General features: G+C 34.8%; 1 protein-coding gene across 1 annotated transcript in view; it reads left to right on the top strand.

The window, feature by feature from the left end:
- The window catches only part of AP3B1 (adaptor related protein complex 3 subunit beta 1), a 268218-nt gene that overhangs the window by 225924 nt on the left and 25548 nt on the right, over positions 1-16746 (top strand). The window contains exons 23-24 of the mRNA XM_059916615.1: positions 2562-2793; positions 7125-7209. Coding sequence (XP_059772598.1) covers positions 2562-2793; positions 7125-7209 — 317 coding nt within the window. The remainder of the gene's footprint in view (positions 1-2561; positions 2794-7124; positions 7210-16746) is intronic.

Below are 16746 nucleotides of genomic sequence, written 5' to 3'. Positions count from 1 at the left end.
GTCAGATCATGAGGTGGCATAAGAACATGCCAGCTCCATCAAGAACTGAATGTGGCAACATTCCTAGAAGATGGTAGATGTGTTGAGCAGACAATCCCATATATAACCGCTACACGGTAGAACACTAGCGAGAAGACTCCTTCAAAAGACTAGCACTTAGTCTTGAACCAGATAAAAGCTACCCTGAAACATTGAACTCTGATTCCTCAGTGTCTTTCATAAAACTTACTTGATACTTTGTTGTCAGCCATCAGAACACATCATGATACATCAGAACCCCATAGAAACAATTAGCCAGGTCATAACATCAACTTTCTTAAACTTAAACCCTCATTTTCACAGCCCCAGTCTAGGTCATTCACTAATTAATTTACTTTTTACCTGTTTTTTTTTTAACATTTAATAAAATAATTGTTATTTATAAATTGTGAAGTAAGAAAAGCCATTCACGATATTTAGCATCTTAGAATATAAGCAGCCACACAGATCATGTATATGTTTCTGGAATATAAGTAAGTAATCTGATGTACAAAATGTTGAACTAAAATCTTGCTTTCTTGTCAGGATTAATTGTATTACATATGGAAATTGATGGAGTATTTATGAAACCTACTGGTTTTATTGAACAAAATATCACGTATGTAGTTTAGACAGTGGAGGAGGTTTGCTAAATATGACTTGTATGAACTTAGAAAATAGGTTAAAAAAAGCAATCAAACATTTTCAGTCAGCCCCTTTCTGTAGTTAAAAAAGTGTATATTATTACCCCAAACTGCCATTTATGAGGTATTTATTGTGAAAGAAAACATAGGCCTCTTTGCACTATCATAGATAAGCTTTGAAGATTGTTAGGGAGGACCTTTTTTAGAAGTTAAAGTGCTTCTTGAACTTGGTTGAGTGTGGAAAGAATGTGTGGAGAGAATTACACTGTTTTTCTTCCTTTGTACATTCCTTAGCATTGTTTTAACTATTATAATAAAGGTCCAGAATTTTGGGACAAAGTAGAAAAAAAACAAATATTTGGACCACGTGTCCCAGGGTTAGATTGAGAGAGAGAATCAGTTAACCAACTAAGACAAGTTGATAGCTCTTAAATGACTTAAGGCGTACCTTCAAAGAACCTTATATGATATCTAGAGTGCTAATTCCTGGCTGCCTGTAATCCAGACTCCTGCTTTTGTTCTGCTTTTCTCATGGTGCTCTACACTTGCCTCTCTCCAACTTTATCATTCTGTGTATATGATATTTAACTCTTGGATTTTTGTTGATGAGTTTTAAATTATTATTAAGTTTTTTATGTCGTCAGATGTCAGTGGCATAGTGAGCATGTTGAACAGGTTAATATGTACTCTCACAATTATAATAGAAAACCTAGTTTGGGAGAGTACACTTGTTAGGAAAAAATCTTGATTAGGCCTGTTTAATCACAAATTGATTTTTTTTTTTTTTTTTTAAAGCTTGCCCATGTCAGGTCAAGCCACATGCAATACTTTGACTTTGAATGGAAAGATAGCCCCATATTATTTTAGAAAGGACTGTGTTTCTTCACTTAATATGCTGCCTCTGATTCCACTCACAGTTGAATTTAACTAAGAGTCTAAGGTTCAGTGAAAGCATAAACAGATGATTAGCCAAGAAAATATTGGCAGGGGTGGGTGGAAGAATAAGCGACGCTTTGTTTTGCCAAACAATTGAATCACATTGTAGGGCTATAAGAAATAAAACAGTGTGGTACTGGTTTAACAGCTCCATCAAGGTTCAAAAATGTCTCCAACTAAATAATTAGAATGTCTGCATTTATAGATCATTGAGGAAGAGCTAATCATTAAATCATATACAGATGATTTGTTAAGTATTTGGAGAAAAATAATTAAAATATAGAGTAAATATACCTAAATCAGTTCCTCATGAATTAAAAAATTAGAACCATGAAAGCTCCAGAAGAAAATGTAAGTGAATGGTTATCTGATCTTGAGATAGGGAAGCTCTTTTTAATCATTAAAGCAAAGGAAGAACCACCTTAAAAAGGAGGTCATAGTCTTCAGTTTACAGTGAAAGAAATTCAGGGTGAAAAAAGTTAAAGCAGTCAGGATTAGAAATGAAAGTATAAGATGTTCATTATAGACAGATTATAATATAGTTTGAAAGCCCAAGAAAATCAAATGACAAATTATTAAAACTAATAAGAAAATTGGCAAAATGTTGAAATATAGTGTACCTAAGAAGAAAACAAAAACATTTATAAACTCTAAAAAAACTGAATATATTTATATAACTAAGATTATTCTCTTCTTTTTAGATACAGATTGTCAAAATATTTTAATATATGCCTGCAAAGTACAGAAGAATTTTAATACTGTTTCGAAGGCATTTGCTTTACATTTTTGTATAATTTCTGACTTCATATCTACGTGTGTGATATCCTACTAATGTCTACTATTGTGATTAATACTTTAGGGAAAACAGGAGTTAAGTGTTGTGAATTTTTGTATATTTTTAAGAATTAATAACTATATTCACTAATTCTTTTTTTTTTTTTTCTTTTTTCCATCGTGCAATAGGTCAGTACTCCTGTCTTTGTACCAGTGAAAACTCATGTGCTGCTTCATCGGATGAGTGGAAAAGGACTAGCTGCCCATTATTTCTTTCCAAGACAGCCTTGCAGTTTTGGTGATAATATGGTCTCTGTGCAAATAACATTGAATAATACCACTGATTGGAAGGTGGAAAATATCCACATAGGGGAAAAGAAACTTCCTGTGGGCATGCAAATGCATGTTTTTAATCCAATAGGTAAATAGTAATTCTCATTGAAAACTTTAACTACATTTGATAATTAAATGTGTTCATTTTAAAAGTAAAGTAGAATACATATTATTTTATTGACTATTAGCAAACTCAGTGTATATAAGTTTTTCCTTTTTAAACCGAATTTATCTTGTAAGATAAATACATGTCTTTGCCCTTAGTGAATTAGGTGCCAGCAGTGGTAATACCAGTACTGATGAAAGACTGTGTCTGGAGAATCACAATTTCCTCCCATTTTTCCTATCTGCATCACCTTCCCCCACCTCTCTTTCTGGTCAGCTTCATTTCCTGCATGATTTTAGTCTGCCTTTTGGGTATTGTACCTTCCATATCTCTCCTTCCCCGTTTCCCTTCCTATTCCATAGATTGAAAAGTGAGGGGAGCAAAGACTGAGAGGGTATGTACTATTCTGTTTGTCTTCCTTTCAATACATAGAAGGTAGAATAGCCCACAGTATGTTACTGGTATTTTTACACATCATGTGTATTTAATCTGGTGCCACCATTTAAAAATCAGTATTTTTTTTTACATTAAAGGACAAACCAAGAAATCTCACTGTTCATGGGTAAAGCACAAGATTATGGTGGTACAGGTGCTTTATTCCCACCTGCATGCGGCACAACCAGCCGATGCCATGCCGGCTGCCCCTACCACGTAGCATGTGCTTTCCAGGCTACCTCAGTGCCCATTATATCATACTGTCTCTCCAGCTGTCATCCCCTTCCATTTTTTAAGTGTTTTACAAAAAATACACCTTTTAAAAATTAAGTGTAACAATTGTATGGCTAACTTTGAGTTTAAAATAGTATAATAATTAGAATGTCTCTCTCTCTTTTTGTTTTGTGTAAGTGGAGGCAGTCCTACAGTTTAGTTGGGAGAAGCTTCAGGCAAAATCTTAATTAAAAGTGATACAAGGTTTCTGTCACTGAATCCTTGAAATATTACCATCAGAAGGCTCCAAGTAGTTCCTTTTTATGATACTTTAGGTGAGCAAAGCCTTTTGACCGGGTAACTCTGCGTTCTTTATTCATTATTGCCTATCATATAGCTATTCTGTTTTTTCTCCCTCTTTGCCTGAGTGAGCTCTTTCACATTGTTGAATTCTCTCCTATCATTTTCATGAGTCATTCAGTAAAGAAGTCATTCTTTGTGTTATATTTTTCCACAAAGATATAAAAAATTCCTAGTAGATGAAATATGGTAGACTTTTATAAGCAACCAAAGTAGAGAGAAGTAGAGTTAAAGTAAGTTGATTTCAGAACCCATGTAATATCCTCTTTAAAAAATAATTTGGTAATTAAGACACTGTTTAAAGACTACAGTGTCCTGATTTTTATTGAATTATTTTATGAAGTTAATATATTGCTAAGGAATTAAAGAATATCCCAATTTGTATTCTTTTTTACTGCTTGAAATCCAGCTTTTTTTACCTAGTTAAAAAGTTAATTTAGTTTAAAAAGTGTCATGCAGCTGATATATGCATTGTCTGAAGGTTGAAAATGTTATCCAAAGGTTAAAACAGTAGAACAGTGTTATCATTTCTTTGAGCTGGCATAATGAGTTGACGAGTTGACCTTTTGTTGCCTTATGTAGAATAGAAGAAATAAATATAATAAATTTCATAGTATGGCCTTAACACCAAAATAAAATATGAATATATGCCATTATCTCAGTACTAGTAATAGGCTTTCTTTCCTTTTCTTTTCTTAGGCAAAGTTTTTGTAGTGTTTCATTTGTTCTGTTGGCATTTATTGAATACCCTCAAGATACAGAATTCTTTCCCATGCAGTAATTTGTATGCAATACCACTTAAGTCTCTTTCGTCAGTAGGTAACAGTAGAGTTCAGAGTATGAAATATCTTAATTAGTCCAAAAAAATCATAGGAATGCAACAAAGAACAAATACTGCATTTTCATTTTTTGTGAAATAAGGGAAGTAAGATATTTGTTTTATTTAATAAGCACATATGCATATGTTAAGGAGTCCAGCGGCTTTTTTTTTTTTTTTTTTTTTTCCAGCGGCTTTCTTATTTGTCACCAATCTGTTCTCTTTTTCCCTATAATATGAGATGACTTTTGTCAGGATTTTGCATGAAACTGGATTCCTTGCAAGAATATTAGGAATAAAGTGCCATTTTTCCCAAAGAGATCAGGCACATGTACACAAGAGATTTAAAACACACACACACACTCACTCACTCACTCACTCAAAGAGTAGCCTTAGGCTCTCTGCACTATATTCAGTGACTTTATGTTAACAATTGACAAGTTTGAGTTCAGCTAAGATTTCACTAGTTACTGAACAACTGTCACATCAAAGTAGATGGCATCTTGTGTGATTTAATTTTTCATTATTAACGGTGCAGTGTAATAGAGCCAGTGTTTTTCAGCCATTTCTACATAACCCTCTCATGTATATTGCAATGATCCAGAAGCAGTATTCAACTACAGACACCTGATTGAATAAGCTTTTCCAATGTAGTAGGCTTCAAATATAAAAATCTATTATATGAATAATTTTATGCTGATCACTTTGCTCTTGAAGCATTCATATAATAAAACATACCATTGATCATGAACTATCCTTCAGAATTAGCATGGCACTAAGCTCACAGGTAATTATCTTAAGACTGAGGAAGTTATGAAACTGTGTCAGACAGTGCCATCATCAAGGCATCTTGAGAACTGTCACTTTGTCAAATGAAGTATGAGGATACGTGATGTAGAGAGATCTAAGTCCCGAATGCCATCATGCTTTGGAGATGACAGCATTTGCTACCAATGTGGTGTCAGCTGCAAATAAGACCAAACCCCAGTATATCTGTGGCACAGAAGAAAACATCAAGGATTCACTGAAGAATAGTTTTGAGCAATGTGACTGACAAAACTATGAACTGATAAGGTGTAGCTTTAGGAGAAATGCAAGAAAACTATTATTATGGTAATTTACAATAAAGCTTGTTTGCCAAAGATTAGGTAGCAAGTCTTCTGGTACTTACATGCCATCCTGGTAAATGTTAGGTTTATAAACAAATTAAATTCAAACTGGAATCAGCAAACCAACTAATAAGCAAACCAATGACACTTTAAAAATCAGCATCAAACAAGTACCTTCTTATAATGCCTAATCTTCATCGAGCCTTTGAGATATAAAAATACTTAATATCTTAAGCTTATTGAATTGTTCTTTTGTCCTATCTGTACCATCATTTCTGTAATGGTTAGCATTAAATGGCAAATTATACCTATCAACAAGCCCTAGAATAATCACAGTCTACTGGATTAGTGTGTGCTTGCTAAAATATAACTACATCTAATAATATATATGCAGAAGAAATAAAACTAAATATAAAGCTACTGTGCAATACCACTGCAGTTACACTAGAGACTTTAAGCAAAGTAGAAATCAAAAGTGAATGGTTTCTATTTAAATATAATATATATACATAAATATTTATACTTAATAGGTATATGTTTAAGATCCCTCATTATTCTAATGTACAGCATTACACTTTGACTCTGGAATCATAAGCAGAATAAAATGGTGTTATTGTTTGTCTTGAGTTTTATCATTATCAACTGAAAAAACACCAGTACTGTATATTGAAACAGTTATTTCCCACACTTGATTAGTTGATAGATGAAGCTTCAGAAATTACAAATCTACGAAATGTCACTTTATTATTTATTTTTTTCAAGATAACCTAATCTGCTACTAAATTTTCTTCCAGTAATTTTTTGACTAATGCAGTTAGACTTATTGTTTTGGGTTCCTATAATGCCAGTTGTCTTGGTTAATATCTGAGGACAACAAATTAATTTCTTCTTCCAGCTTTGCTTTAATTTGCATGTTTTAAATTTTGGATTTTTTCCCCCAGTGGAAATTTAGAACATTGTTGAAAATTTACTTTTTATATCTAGAGTAAATATTCCATAGTTTTAAGTACACAATCTCTTAAAAGCACCCAGAGTGTGTTATAGTTGTTCCAAACAGAAAAACATTTATTTCCTTCTCACCTTCAATGCCTATAAAGACAATATTGTAAAACATGAAATTTCTCAGGATGAGGTGTATTTCTGAAACAAATAGATATAATGTGTTCATTGAAGTATGCACAGAATTAAGTTGTGAAAAAGAGAGCCTTCAAGTGAAATTACTTTATAATTTGCTTTAATACTCTTAGTTTGAAATTATTCTTACAAACCATCATTAAATTTGACTGTTTTAACCAAACTACAAACATTACATAAGTTTTTAGTGTTTAGTCTTTTTCACATCCTCTGTGTTTCCATGTCTAAATTATCTTATTTCCTAGAATCTCTTGAGCCTGAGGGATCCATTACTGTTTCAATGGGTATTGACTTTTGTGATTCCACTCAGACTGCCAGTTTCCAGTTGTGGTAAGTTCAATTGTTCGTCTATATTTCATATTACTATAAACAATAGCAGATTAAAATCAAGGCTTTCAGCAGCTTTTTCTTTGAGAGACAAAACATTTACACAAACATGCTTTTCTTTAGCAATGTTTAGACTGCTGTGGAATAGTTGGACAAATTATGTGCAATATATGTTTTTAATATTTGTTACACAGATAGCCATTACAGTCTGCCATATGTGGTTGAGCTTCACAGTTTGTTGGCTAAAGTAAGAAGCTACTGCTAAATTTTCTTTTTTTTTTTTGCTTATCTCTGCGCTTTTGGAAAATTTATGATAAAATTCATGAGGAAAACTCAGGAGAAATTAAAAACTTTAATAATATTGTTGGCTAGCCCAGAGAAGATATCTTTTGAAACATTTTATATGTTATCTCGAGCCTCTTAAGTGGAGAATTATTGATTCTGTCAGTACCAAAAACTCATAGATTTTTCATAGATTTTTACTTTAATTTACAAAATGCTTTTGATAAAATTCAAAAGAGAACACTTATCAGTTGACAAAGGTTTCATAGGTGAATACTATTCAAAAGAGCTTTTCTAGAATTGTGTTTTTTCATTGTTATTGTTTTATGTAATGTTTTATACCTTTCTGATGAAATCCAGAAACTATTAGCACACTAATGCAAAGCTATATTCATGCATCTTTAAGAATTATCTTTGAACTCATTTCTTTTGTGTTTTTCTGATCTAAGATATGATGTGTTATTTTGATTTGAAGTTGTTTTGTTCTTATTCTGAAAAGAATTGAGGCATTTTATTTATCTAAATTTTAGCTAGCTTCTAACAGAATTTTTTATGATAAAAATCTCCAGGTTTAGGAAATAGGCACTTTAAAATAAGTTTATAGGTTGAATATAGTGAACCTTTCTTTTTCATATACCTTTTCAGTTTACCAGTAATTCAGGCCTAATATTATACCATTTATTGCTGAGAACCTGCAATGATGAATATAAGCAATGTAGCATAACACATTGATTTTATGCAGATCATCACCTTTATGTTTTGGGAGGTCTGCTATATTAGTGTTATATAAAAACTGATTACTTTTCCCCACATTGCCTAGTAATTGTTTATTATTTTTCTATTAGACAAACAACACAGATCAATATTACTGAGCACAAGACTATGAGTAACATCATTCTAAATAGATTTACCTCCAACACTAGACGTATATTCATTTTAATGATTTTGACAATGTGAGCCCAATGACAAAGCTTATGTACTAAGTTAGGGCAAGATTAAGAACTAAAAAAATTCTTCTTTCTTTTCAATTTACATAAAAAACCTGTTATATTTCTATGCAATGAAGGGTTTTAAAAAAGGTTTTTTCATTACAAAGATTTTCTCTTTAGTCCATTACACAAGATTTGCATCTTGTCTTTCACAATTAACTAAGTCCCTTTAGGGATAAATATTTAGGTAATGTTTGATTTTTATCTTATGTTGGGAAGTGTATATAAACAGTTTTTTCTCAGTTTCTCTTAAACTAATTTTAGGAAAATGATGAATTTATTTTAGATAGAAAATAGCCTTAGCTGTTATAAGCATTTACATTAATATGTTTTTCTGTCGTGAGGGTATAAATTAGTTATATATTTTAGATTTTTTATTAAGCACATATGCACACTAGATCAAAAATTATTTTTGTGTGTGTTCCAAAAAGAACACTTTGTCTTGCATCAAATGTAATTGATCCTGAAGCAGTGTAATCACAATTACTCACTTTCTTAATTGGCCTGCCCAAAATCAGAAAATGGAAACCGATCGACAGTGTTTGAATCAATAGCTTCATAGTAGTGCCAGTGGGGGTAGGGAGATAGTGGTAATGGGTAGATCAATTGGTCTTAGATGCCAATCACTGAATGTGCCTTTTGCATAGTAAATAGCACTTTTTCCTTAGTGATGAGCTGTATTAGTTTTGGTAGTTCAATAAAAAGAGGAAAAAAGGCAAGAATGGCCGATATTGAATTTTTTCCTCAAAGTACATTATACAAATCAATACATAAAATTATGGGTAATAAGAGCATATTTGATAGGAAGCCTTCAGAAATGCTGAGAACATGGACTGTGAGCCTTTCAGGTACACTTCTGTTTATTAAAAGAAAAGGAACCAGAGTAAAATGACCCTACTTTAGCTTCTAGATTAATTCTCTGTATCATTATAGTTATATGATGCATATATAGATAGATAAAGCTATTATATATAACTATATAGTTATATGGACACTTGATAAGTATTAATGTCTCTTTTTTTGCTTTGCATTTTAAATGGTCATCAAATTAAATCCTTGATTAAATTTATTGAGATTGAAAATATGTATAATATACATAAATGTATCTCTCTAAAAGTAGATGCAGTACATTAACAGGTCTCATCCTTGTGATTAGCAGATATTAATGTATTAACTAGTATGAAAAATTATATGGCTTGGCTCAAGTTAGAGGACTGAGCCCTAACATCCACCCCTCTTTTGCCCAAAATCCATTAAAAAGACAGAAAATACATTCTTTAATAGAAAATGAGCACTAAAAAGAGAAAGGGTGCTATTAGCTGACCAGAAATTGTGAAGAATTATTGGCAGTTAGAAAGCAAATGGGAGCAGATAAACAATAACAGAGAAAATAAAAACCACAGAGCAAAACACTCATGGGAGAAAACTACTATAATGGTAAGAACAAATCTGGCAGAATATCAAACACAAAGTGAACTAGCGAAAAGAAAAGTTAGGGTAAGACAGTATTAGGGAATTAAAGAATGACTTCCAACCTGCAGTTCCCCAACCTTGCCCCTAGCAGCAGGCAGCATACACATTTAATCAGAGACCTAAAAATTACCCTGTAAAGAAAGTGAACAACTACTTGCCTGAGAAGGACTTTTGGTGAGGATGTGCCCTAAGAGAACAGCGGGGGTTGAGTTTATAGGAAGGAGGCAGGATGGTCAGAGACAAGATGAAATGCAGTTCTGCCCAAGAGAATGATATTCTCAAGTCGCCTTTACCCTACCACTAGGGTAAAGCCAATCTTACGTCTGTTGGTGGAGAGATAAGGCCATTGCCTACCTGCCTCTCAACTTCATGGCCATAACCAGTCATGTCTCACCCACTTAAGAAAACTCCAGCCAGCCCACCAGGGGAGAGGAGACCCATAGAAATAACACTCACTAACATGTATCGAGCAATAGCTGTGTGCTAGGCACCATTCTAAACACTGCGTTGTGTGTGTTAGTTTACTTAATTCTCAAAACATGCCTATGAGGTGAGTATTATTATTATTCCATTTTAGAGGTGAGTAAACTAAGGCACAGGAAGAAAACTTGCCCAAAATCTTATAGCTAATATGCAGCAGAACTTGCTTTGTTTGTTAATTAACCTGGTCCTTCATTATAAATATAAACAGACAGCTTAGGATGACCAGACTTTTGAGGGAAAGCCTCAGTTTGAAAGGGAAAGCTCAAAATGACTTACAAAGGGTTTCCCTGGTGGCGCAGTGGTTGAGGGTCTGCCTGCCAATGCAGGGGACACGGGTTCGAGCCCTGGTCTGGGAGGATCCCACATGCCGTGGAGCAGCTAGGCCCGTGAGCCACAACTACTGAGCCTGCACGTCTGGAGCGTGTGCTCCGCAACAAGAGAGGCCGCGATGGTGAGAGACCCGCACATCGCGATGAAGAGTGGCCCCCGCTTGCCGCAACTAGAGAAGGCCCTCGCACAGAAACGAAGACCCAACACAGCCAAAAATAAATAAATTCATTAATTAATTAAAAATAAAAATGACTTACAAAGACTTACCAATCTTGAAGGGAGCAATTTGAGAAAGAAAAGAGATATCTTTAAAAATTACAACTGGGCTTCCCTGGTGGCACAGTGGTTGAGAATCTGCCTGCCGATGCAGGGGACACAGGTTTGAGCCCTGGTCCAGGAAGATCCCACATGCTGCGGAGCAACTAGGCCCGTGAGCCACAACTACTGAGCCTGTGCGTCTGGAGTCTGTGCTCTGCAACAAGAGAGGCCGTGATAGTGAGAGGCCCGCTCACCGCGATGAAGAGTGGCCCCCGCTTGCCGCAACTGGAGAAAGCCCTCGCACAGAAACGAAGACCCAACACAGCCAAAAATAAATAAATAAATAAATAATAATTTAAAAAATTACAACTAATATCTGATTCAAGAGAACACTATATCTGTAAAGCAAGAATATGCTGCTTATTTGAGAAGGAGTAATTAGACAATTTAAAATATATTCTTGGAGATCTAAAAACATAAAAAGCCAAAAGGACTCAGTAGGTGGATGATAGACTGGACACAGCTGAAGACTGATTTAGTGTTCCATAAGAGGGAGTCAATGAAATCAACCAGAATAGAAGGCAAAAAGACGAAGATGGAAAATACGAAAAAAAAAGTTAAAAGAATCAATTCATCTGGGACTTCCCTGGTGGTGCAGTGGTTAATAATCTGCCTGCCAATGCAGGGGACACGGGTTCAGTCCCTGGTCCGGGAGGATCCCACATGCCACAGAGCAACTAAGCCTGTGCACCACAACTACTGAGCCTGCGCTCTAGATCCCGCAAGCCACAATTACTTAGCCCGTGTGCCACAACTACTGAAGCTCGTGTGCCTAGAGCCCATGCTCCACAACAAGAGAAGCCACCGCAATGAGAAGCCCACGTACCGCAATGAAGAGTAGCCCCTGCTCACCGCAACTAGAGAAAGCCCACACACAGCAATGAAGACCCAATGCAGCCAGAAATTAATTAATTAATTAATTTTTTAAAAAAAATTATGCTTCCTCTTTAAAAAAAAAATCAATTCATCTAATAGGAGATCTAGAAGGAAAGAAAAGACACAATGGAGAAAAGAAATAATTAAATAAATTATAGGAGAAAATTTTCCCAAGCAAAAGAAATGTACATGCCTTCAGATTGAAAGGACCCATCAAAGGCCAAACAGAGTGAATGTGAACAACTAGCAAAAAGGCCACATCCTGGTAGAATTTTTATTGTTTTTTAATTTTTTTAAATTTTTGCATTTTTTTAAATTAATTTTTATTGGAGTATGGTTGCTTTACAATGTTGTGTTAGCCTTCAGTGCACAACAAAATGAATCAGCCATACACATACAGTTATTATCCCCTCCCTTTTGGACTTCCCTCCCATTTAGGTTACCACAGTGCATTAGGTAGAGTTCTCTGTGCTATACAGTATGTTCCCATCAGTTGTCTATTTTATACATAGTATCAGTAATGTATATGTGTCAGTCCCAGTCTCCCAATTCCTCCCACCCCACCCCTTTCCCCCTTGGTATCCGTACATTTGTTCTCTACGTCTAGATTTTCTAGATTCCACATATATGCGTTATTATACAATATTTGCTTTACTCTTTCTGACTTACTGACTCACTCTGTATGACACTCTCTAGGTCCATCCACGTCTCTACAAATGACCCCATTTCATTCCTTTTTATGGCTGAGTAATATTCCATTATATATATGTACCACATCTTCTTTATCTATTCCTCTGTTGATGGACATTTAGGTTGCTTCCATGTCCTGGCTGTTGTAAATAGTGCTGCTATGAACATTGGCGTCCATGTGTTTTTTTGAATTATGGTTTTCTCTGGGTATATGCCCAGTAGTGGGATTGTTGGGTCATATGGTAGTTCTGTTTTTAGTTTTTTAAGGAAGCTTCATGCTGTTTTGCATAGCGGCTGTATCAATTTACATTCCCACCAACAGTGTTTTAGGGTTCCTTTTTCTGCACACGCTCTGCAGCATTTATTCATAGATTTTTTGATGATGGCCATTCTGACCGGTGTGAGGTGATACCTCATTGTAGTTTTGATTTGCATTTCTCTAATGATTAGTGATGTTAAACATCTTTTCATGTGTTTGTGGGCAATCTGTATATCTTCTTTGGAGAAATGTCTATTTAGGTCTTCTGCCCATTTTTGGATTGGGTTTTTTGTTTTTTTGATATTGAGCTGCATGAGCTGCTTGTATATTTTGGAGATTAATCCTTTGTCAGTTGCTTTGTTTGCAGATATTTTCACCCATTCTGAGGGTTGTCTTTTCATCTTGTTTATGGTTTCCTTAGCTGTGCAAAAGCTTTTAAGTTTCATTAGGTCTCATTTCTTTATTTTTGTTTTAATTTTCATTACTTCAGGAGGAGGGTCAAAAAAGATGTTGCTGTGATTTATGTCAAAGAGCGTTCTGCCTGTGTTTTCCTCTAAGAGTTTTATAGTGTCTGGTCTTACGTTTAGGTCTTTAATCCATTTTGAGTTTGTTTTTGTGTATGGTGTTAGGGAGTGTTCTAATTTCATTCTTCTACATGTAGCTGTCCAGTTTCCCCAGCACCACTTATTGAAGAGGCTGTCTTTTCTGCATTGTATATTTTTGCCTCCTTTGTCATAGATTAGGTGACCATAGGTGTGTGGGTTTATCTCTGGGCTCTCTATCCTGTTCCATTGATCTATATTTCTGTTTTTGTGCCAGTACCATATTGTCTTGATTACTATAGCTTTGTAGTATAGTCTGAAGTCAGGGAGTCTGATTCCTCCAGCTCCATTTTTTTCCCCTCAAGATTGCTTTGGCTATTCGGGGTCTTTTGTGTCTCCATACAAATTTTAAGAGTTTTTTGTTCTAGCTCTGTAAAAAATGCCATTGGTAGTTTGATAGGGATTGCATTGAATCTGTAGATTGCTTTGGGTAGTATAGTCATTTTCACAATATTGATTCTTCCAACCCAAGAACATGGTATTTCTCTCCATCTGTTTCTGTCATCTTTGATTTCTTTCATCAGTGTCTTATAGTTTTCTGAGTACAGGGCTTTTACCTCCTTAGGTAGGTTTATTCCTAGGTATTTTATTCTTTTTGTTGCAGTGGTGAATGGGATTGTTTCCTTAATTTCTCTTTCTGATCTTTCGTTGTTAGTGTATAGGAATGCAAGAGATTTCTGTGCATTAATTTTGTATCCTGCAACTTTACCAAATTCATTGATTAGCTCTAATAATTTTCTGGTGACATCTTTAGGATTATCTATATATAGTGTTATGTCATCTGCAAACAGTGACAGTTTTACTTCTTCTTTTCCAATTTGTATTCCTTTTATTTCTTCTTTTCTCTGATTGCCGTGGCTAGGACTTCCAAAACTCTGTTGAATAATAGTGGCGAGAGTGGACATCCTTGTCTTGTTCCTGATCTTAGAGGAAATGCTTTCAGTTTGTCACCATTGAGAATGATGTTTGCTGTGAGTTTGTTGTATATGGCCTTTATTATGTTGAGGTAGGTTCCCTCTACGCCCACTTTCTGGAGAGTTTTTATCATAAAACTGTTGAATTTTGTCAAAAGCTTTTTCTACATCTATTGAGATGATTGTATGGTTTTTATTCTTCCATTTGTTAATATGGTGTATCACATTGATTGATTTGTGTGTATTGAAGAATTCTTGCATCCCTGGGATAAATCCCACTTGATCATGGTGTATGATCCTTTCAATGTGTTGTTGGATTCTGATTGCTAGTATTTTGTTGAGGATTTTTGCGTCTATGTTCATCAGTGATATTGGCGTGTAATTTTCTTTTTTTGTGATATCTTTGTCTGGTTTTGGTATCAGGGTGATGGTGGCCTCATAGAATGAGTTTGGGAATGTTCCATCCTCTGCAGTTTTTTGGAAGAGTTTGAGAAGGATGGGTGTTAGCTCTTCTCTAAATGTTTGATAGAGTTCACCTGTGAAGCCATCTGGTCCTGGACTTCTGTTTGTTGGAAGATTTTAATCACAGTTTCAGTTTCATTACTTGCAATTGATCTGTTCATATTTTCTATTTCTTCTTGATCCAGCCTTGGAAGATTGTACTTTTCTAAGAATTTGTCCATCTCATCCAGGTTGTCCATTTTATTGGCATATAGTTGCTTGTAGTACTCATGATCCTTTGTATTTCTATGGTGTCAGTTGTAACTTCTCCTTTTTCATTTCTAATTTTACTGATTTGAGTCCTCTCCCTTTTATTTTTGATGAGTCTGGCTAAAGGTTTATCAATTTTGTTTATCTTCTCAAAGAACCAGCTTTTAGTTTTATTGATTTTTGCCGTTGTTTTCTTTGTTTCTGTTTCATTTATTTCTCTGCTCTGATCTTTTATGATTTCTTTCCTCCTACTGACTTTGGGTTTTGGTTGTTCTTCTTTCTCTAGTTGCTTTAGGTTTCACATTAGGTTGTTCATTTGAGATGTTTCTTGTTTCTTTGAGGTAGGATCGTATTGCTATAAACTTCCGTCTTAGAATGGCTTTTGCTGCATCCCATAGGTTTTGGGTCATCGTGTTTTCATTGTCATTTGTTTCTAGGTATTTTTTGATTTCCTCTTTGATTTCTTCAGTGATCTCTTGGTTATTTAGTAGCATATTGTTTAGCCTCCATGTGTTTGTATTTTTACAGTTTTTTTCCTGTAATTGATTTCTAATCTCATAGCATTGTGGTCGGAAAAGATGCTTGCTATGATTTCAATTTTCTTAAATTTACGGAGGCTTGGTTTGTGACCCAAGATGTGATCTATCCTGGAGAATGTTCCGTGAGCACTTGAGAAGTGTATTCTGCCACTTTTGGGTGGAATGTCCTATAAATACCAATTAAGTCTATTTGGTCTGTTGTGTCATTTAAAGCTTGTGTTTCCTTTTTTATTTTCATTTTGGATGATCTGTCCATTGGTGTAAGTTAGGTGTTAAAGTCCCCCACTGTTTTTGTGCTACTGTCGATTTCTCCTTTTATGGCTGTTAATGTTTGCCTTATGTATTGAGGTGCTCCTATGTTGGGTGCATAGATATTTACAGTTGTTGTATCTTCTTCTTGGATTGATCCCTTGATCATTATGTAGTGTCCTTCCTTGTCTCTTGTAATAGTCTTTATTTTAAAATCTATCTTGTCTGATATGATTATTGCTACTCCAGCTTTCTTTTGATTCCCATTTGCATGGAATATCTTTTTCCATCCCCTCACTTTCACTCTATATGTGTCCCTAGGTCTGAAGTGGGTCTCTTGTAGACAGCATATATATGGGTCTTGTTTTTGTATTCATTCAGCTAGTCTGTGTCTTTTGGTTGGAGCATTTAATCCATTTACATTTAAGATAATTATAGATATGTATGTTCCTGTTACCATTTTCTTAATTGTATTGGGTTTGTTCTTGTAGGTCTTTTTCTTTTCTTGTGTTTCCCGCCTGAGGAAGCTCCTTTAGCATTTGTTGTAATGATGGTTTGGTGGTTCTGAATTCTCTTAGCTTTTGCTTGTCTGTAAAGCTTTTGATTTCTCCGCAGATTCTGAATGAGATCCTCCCTGGGTAGAGTAATCTTGGTTGTAAGTTTTTCCCTTTCATCACTTTAAATATGTCCTGCCATTCCCTTCTGGCCTGCAAAGTTTCTGCTGAAAAATCAGCTGACAACCTTATGGGGATTCCCTTGTAGGTTATTTGTTGCTTCTGGTAGAATTTTTAATAAGGAGAAAACTACTCTAGTATCTTCCAGAGA

The sequence above is a fragment of the Balaenoptera ricei genome, chromosome 3, assembly GCF_028023285.1.
Source record: "Balaenoptera ricei isolate mBalRic1 chromosome 3, mBalRic1.hap2, whole genome shotgun sequence".
NCBI lineage: Eukaryota > Metazoa > Chordata > Mammalia > Artiodactyla > Balaenopteridae > Balaenoptera > Balaenoptera ricei.
Note: the sequence above shows the minus strand (reverse complement) of the source record. Positions and strands in the feature narration are given on the sequence as shown.